Raw genomic sequence first — 6,416 nt, forward strand, 5'->3', positions numbered from 1 at the left:
ACTTTCAATGGAAAACAGTGGAAGTTGGATTCGAACCTAAGGCCTCTACTAGAGGGAATCAAACACTTACAACTTCATCACCTTTTGAAAGTTAGATCATTGTTATAGTGCACCGTAAAAATCTCAGCAAAAAGACAACATGCATCTTATTTTAAATGAACCCTTTCTTTTGTTGCTTTCCATCATTAGTATACCTTTCTTTCTCAGGGAACCTTGGATGTGGTTCATGATGTTTTGAAGTCAACAAACTTTCAGTAGCTTGCTTTCATATAGAGAAATGCAAGTCTTCAATTTTAAATTTCATCATATAATGGACAAATACCAGATCAGAAAACATTTTGCATGTGTATCATGATGAAATTGAATGGGAGGGAGGAAGTAAAACAAAATTCTGTTCCCCACCACATTCAGTTTTGATGAGAGGCTGAATAGCTATAGGTTCCTAATCAAATGAAAGAACTAATTAATGTTCTAATAAACATAAAAACCATCACAAGAAGGATTAATTAACTACTTGATGGTGAGAAATCATCATCCTCGAGTTCAAACTTTTCATCAGACGATTCTCATAAAGCGTGAAACCGATATTGACCATGAAAATATCTCATGATGGAACAAGTTCCCTGGCAAAAATACAAACAAACAAAAAGACGCATCTTAGCGAATACAGTTGGCATAGCAACTATTTAACCAGCTGAAACAGAAAGACTAGTAATTCCCAACCACCACCGACAGAATTCAAGTATGACCAGAAAAATCACTCAAGCCAGCTTGGAAAAGATTTACGGAATCTTGTAGAATCTTCATTGCTCCGTGTCTCAAAGAGCAAGACTTAAAAGGGGACATTTTGTGTGAATCTGCTGCATCTGTGGACTGCAAATACAACATTAAGACAACCATGTATTAAAGAAACTAATTTACATTTTCTTTACAAGCAAAGGTTCAAGCAACCCTTTTACTGATGATGAAGTGACAAAAGTTTGTTGTGTGGGTTTATTCATACCACTGGCTAGTTTAGCCAGCATCTGCAAGATTGATATTGTATGGGTTTTTTTAATCAAAACACAATATTCTCAATATGATTATTATTCTGAGTATAGAGAGTATTAATAAAAGGTTAATAAAACGTTGTATAAGCAATCTGCAGAGCATGTAAATTCAGTCACCCATAAAACCTGCTCCACATGCTAACAGTTTATCACGGTGATCAGCATCTCTTCTCGTCAGCCATTCCCTCACAATTTCTTTCTCATCGTTTTCATTCTAAATAATTTTGGAACATGTCAAATATTCATTGTATCATCACAATATGACTAATATAAACATATGTCTCCCATAACAAGACTAAAAAAACTAAAAACTAAGAATTTATACATTGTAATGCTCAAGAATGTTGACAAATGATGCTGTCTTACCAAACTAAGCCCCAAAACATGTGATTTAAGAACTTCTTCGTCAATATTTTCCAAGTTTTCTAACGGTGTTTCTTTCAACATTGTCTCAGCAGCATCAGTAAGGTCAAGGTACACCTCATCAATCGACGCCCGCTCGCATCGACCCTTTCTTGCAAGAATAGAAACAACCTGCAATAATAAAAGCAAACATATGAAACACTTTTACCATTTGGGCACCCAAAAAGTATGCAAAATTTAAACTGTTTAGAAAGTTTTGAACTATATGAACCTCTGAACCGGCATTCCTATATATGGTCAAGTCAGCTTTACCACGGGCCATTGGGACTTGGACCAACTGAATTTGGGGACAAACTTTCTTTGCTTCATTGCCTCTCATTGAGCTTAACAACATCAAATGAGAAATGGATAAAGAGATAACAGTACCGAAAAATGTTTATAAAACTGAGATGTGAAGAATGAGTGGTACCGTTTTACACCGTCTTTTCTAGCTTCGTAACCGACAGCAATCAGACCCCCACCTTTCCAAGAGTTGTATTGAACCACAGCAGTGGGTTGGCCTCTCAAACGAGGCTGTTTTCGTTGCTCCACTAACAAATAATTAGGGGAAATTGAGAAGGTTTGGGAATATTTTAATTGAATTTTGGTGTTTAATTTTCTACAATTCATATAGCGGTTAGACTAAACAAATCGAGTAAAAATGAAATGACAGCACTTCTGAAGCCGGTTAATGGAATTCCCCCTTAACAACTCATTTATTTAGTATGATAATAAAGCAACTAATGGGAATCTGATGATATTGCGAGCAGGCAGGCAGGGTGGAAACCTAAGGATTAAGAATATACAGAAAGAAATGGAGAGAGTACCTTGGACGTAGAAGCAATCCATATCGACGTGAGCAATGATCCTGGAATCCGACGTTTCTGGTCGCGCCACCGGCATCTCTCTCTCTCTCTCTCTCTCTCCGTGGTACAAACTGCCCCCTTTTCCCCTCCAATTCAAGCTTCACCAAGGGTTTTAATTAGAGAACTAGTCGTGACAGCGTATCGTATTTTATCAAACTAGCAGGGTGCCCGCGTGATGCGGCAGGGGCGATACTTTTGCATTGTGACACTCGTTTCAGGTAATTTCCTTATTCGTATAATATTTATGATAACATTATTGTGTTGGATATATGTCATAAGTTTACACATATGTAAAAGTTTTGTTTTTTATTTATAAAAATTAATAATCAAAAGACAAAAAATAAAAGATAAGTTGTTATAATTGTAAAGTTTGTTTATTTTATTGGTTAAATTATAAAGTATAATTTTATTGTTTAAAGTTTATAACTTTTTCTAAATATCTAAATAGTACCCATCCAATAAACTTTAAGTTTAAAATTTTCGTTTTTATAAAAATAAAAAATAGTATTTGACTCGTAAGTACATTTTAGAGCTTCAACTTAAATTGTTAAATTTCGGTTTTTTTACAAATATAAAAAATTTATATTTTTATAAAATTTCAATAACTGTTTTTATAAAAAATTAGGATGATAAGAGTTTATATCTTTATTAACTTTATATCATATTAAGTTTAAATTTTTTAGTTCCTAACTAATCTTATCTATATGAGTCTACTTTTAACTAATAATCCCTAAAAATATGCAACACAATCTATAACTATACATCTAGTCAAGTTGGTAAATAATTATTTTAGAACTGACTAATATTATCTATAACAATATAGTTGAACTTATAATTCCTAAAAATTTGCAACCCAGTTTAGAATTTATCAGTTTTTTAGTTTAGCTTTAAAGTTTATTACTTTATTACTTTTTAATTAAGAAATGCAAATTATTAGATTAATATCTAAGAATAACTGCAATATTTTATAATTTCAGCTTGACTATATCTAACTGCAGTATTTATTTATTGCAACTATAGGATATTAACTTATATAAGTTCAACTAACTTGTAAATTTAGGATATTAACTTTATTTTGAACTTTATTAGTATGGTTAATAACTGCATTATATTAACACCAAAGATAAAGTTCAAATATAAAATAAACTTTATTCATACGTCTAGGTCAAACATAATAACTAAAAATGAAAAAAAATAATATAAAAACACTTGATAGATTTCATATTAGACTGCATGAAATCTGTTCCACTTCTGAATTGACACTCGACGTATTTTTAATCGGGTTTTCTAGTTTGTGCTTGAATCGGAAGTATCTTCTAATTCCTCTTCTTTGCCATTGTCCTCAGAATCGTCTAAATTAATAATCTCACTCCATTTCCATTAAGAGAGCCTCTTGGATCTCTTCCTTTGAGTCTCAAACTTTCGATCGCTATGAATGACAAAAATTAAATACAAAAATTAAAAAAAAAAGATTAAATAAACCTTAAAATTACATCTTCACTAAATTTACATTGAAGATTAAACTTGTATGGACTAAACATTGCACCATAAGAAATAATATCAATACTTTTATCACCATCATCCTGCAATAAAACACACATATAATAACATAACGAACATTTTAATATGAAAGATATACGCAAAAATAATACTTAAAAACCAGCAAAATCAATACCTTAGAAGCTTGTTCGACAAATGTGTTGTTTAAATTGGCATGTTCATCATCCAACTGAATCTGAAAAATCAAATAAGTTAACATTCACATAAAAGTAAATAAAAGAAAAAAATATTCACTGCTGCGATATAACAAAACAGACCTTTCGCAACAATTGAATTCAGATCTGGATCCATTTTTTTAAACTTTGTTTAGCAATAGATAGAGGGGTGTCCTGCTATATTTATAGTAGTAACTATAGAAGTGCATTAGGGTTTAATTTTAGATTTTCCACCCCTTTATTTAGGAAGTTTGTTGTGGTTAGTTTTAAGTTTTTATAAGATATATCTAAGTATAGATATTAGGCAGTTTTAATAAAATAAAATGTGACAGACAATATCTTCATTTTATGTTACGGTACTTTTAGTTCCTTTTGTTTTTGTTTGCATAGATGGAGCCCATTTTTGTAGATTAGGCACATTAGATCACAAGTATTAATTACTTGTACATTAACGCATAATCGACTTGTACCTTTTAATTTGTGCGTCGATATTGAACAAGACAACTACCGAAATGTCGACAAAAATGTGTAGGTCGTCATGCTATCTTTGGATTTTTTAAACAATATAGTTTATAAGATATGTCAAGAATACGTAAAAAAATGATAAGTTTGTTATGGATGAGTGAATTGTAACTAATTATCTATAATTTTGTTAAAATCTTAGGGATTTAAGTGTAATAATTTTAGGGGCTAAAAATAATAATGTTTAAAAGACCAAACTACCCTCATTTTAGGGGTCTTTCTATAAATAAAGATGGGGAAAAGTTCTTATTTATTGAGTATCTTAAAATGCCCCTCCCTCATGCATTATAATATAGTATAGATTATTGTCTTAGACTAGAGGGTATGGGGGCCGGCTGAGGCCCGGCGCCGGTCCCCCATACCGCCCCCTGGGCCCGGCTACTCAACTTCGGCTCCCACAAGACGGAGAGGATGGGCCAACTTTTCAAATTTAGAGCCGTTACGACGGCTATATTTTATTTAAAAAAAACTTTTTAACTTAAAATAAATACCCTCATCTCATCCATTTTTATACCATTTTCTCCCATTCTTCTCTCATTCTCATCCAATTTTATAAAAAACACTCCCTCTTTTTTATACAATCATGAATCCATTCAACCCAAACAACCCCAACCCGAACCAATCTAACTTTTTTTCGACTCCCGCTTACACTCCGACTATGGATCCTTCATGGGTGTCTCCGCAATTTACGTTTTCGGGTTTCCAACAATCACCCAACGCCTTCAAACAAATGTCCCAAGTTCAACAAATGCAACAATACCAAGCACTCCAACAAATTATGCAACGCAACTCGCTTGAACAATTCCAATCGCAACCGCCAACTTCCCAACCGCAACCCCCGGTTCAACTTGACGATGATGATGAAGAAGTCTTCCCCGAATCGCCACCGCAAGAGCTCAAGCGCAAAAAAACAAGGGGAAGGGGAAGACGGTTGAAACCGTACCCGAAACCGTGCCAAAAAGCGGTTCGAGAGCAAAGGCGAGACCTTGGACGAAAATAGAGGAGGAGGCGCTAGCAATGGTGTTTGTTAAGTCCTCAACTTGCCCGATTATCGGTATGAACCAAAGTTTATTTTTTAATTTAAATTTAAAAAGATTTATTTTTTATTTTTATTAATGCATTTTTTTTTAAATTTAGGGAACAACCAAACGGGTAGTAGTTTTTGAAAGGCGACAACGAAAAGATTTAACGGGATTATGGAGCAAAGCCCGATGCGTGATCTCGAATCCGTCTCGGGCAAGTGGCTTAAAATGAGCAAGACCATCAATACCTTTAACGGGTATTATAACCAAATTTACACTAATCCTCCTAGTGGAAGTAACGACGAGGACATTCTTAACCTTGCTTTGGCTAAGTGGGACTCTAAAAATTCAACGCATTTCCCGCACCTCCGAGCATGGAACGTTTTAAAGAAAGAAAACAAATGGAAGCTGGTTCCAAATGAGGTCGCAACCGCCAAACGGAGTAAAACTTCCGAGTCCGGAAGTTATAGTGCGGGAGTGTAAGACCCTTAGTCCAATTATACGATTATTATATAAATTCGACTATAATAGTGTATTTACGCTTAACCATACACTAAAAATACAGGTTCGTCAAAACATTTTAAGAAATAAAACATTTCCACATTTTATAAAACATTCGCCGTTTAAAACGTGATGACGAATCATTTCTTGGAAGCTTTGTTCTTTATGTGTTCGGTTCTTCGTTGAGCTTGATCGTCCTCCGGTAACTCAATTGGTACATACATTTCATAAAACATGAAATGAGTTAGTCATATAGCGCTTAAAACATGTCTAAACGAGTTCGCAGTCGCATTTTAACAACCAACACACTTTTGCAGTCATTTAGGTTGATTGCGGGCC

The 6,416-nt window shown here is 33.8% G+C and overlaps 1 protein-coding gene across 4 annotated transcripts; it reads right to left on the minus strand.

The window, feature by feature from the left end:
* Positions 1-326: 326 nt before the first annotated feature.
* LOC110905681 (DNA polymerase eta) lies at positions 327-2,493 on the minus strand. Of its 4 annotated transcripts, XM_022151246.2 has the most exons (7): positions 2,279-2,486; positions 1,882-2,002; positions 1,684-1,795; positions 1,416-1,583; positions 1,167-1,263; positions 787-873; positions 327-623 (listed from the first exon to the last, which is right to left on the minus strand). In XM_022151246.2, the coding sequence occupies exons 1-6, from the start codon at positions 2,352-2,354 to the stop codon at positions 833-835; spliced, it is 615 nt and encodes a 204-aa protein (XP_022006938.1). In that variant the 5' UTR covers positions 2,355-2,486; the 3' UTR covers positions 327-623; positions 787-832. The 4 variants fall into 4 exon arrangements, with proteins under 4 accessions (XP_022006938.1, XP_022006937.1, XP_035838523.1 ...); XM_022151245.2 differs by lacking the exon at positions 1,167-1,263 and having other exon boundaries at positions 2,279-2,493; XM_035982630.1 differs by lacking the exon at positions 327-623 and having other exon boundaries at positions 630-873; positions 2,279-2,485.
* Between the last annotated feature and the right edge of the window lie 3,923 nt (positions 2,494-6,416).

Source organism: Helianthus annuus, chromosome 14 (assembly GCF_002127325.2).
Source record: "Helianthus annuus cultivar XRQ/B chromosome 14, HanXRQr2.0-SUNRISE, whole genome shotgun sequence".
Classification (NCBI taxonomy): domain Eukaryota; kingdom Viridiplantae; phylum Streptophyta; class Magnoliopsida; order Asterales; family Asteraceae; genus Helianthus; species Helianthus annuus.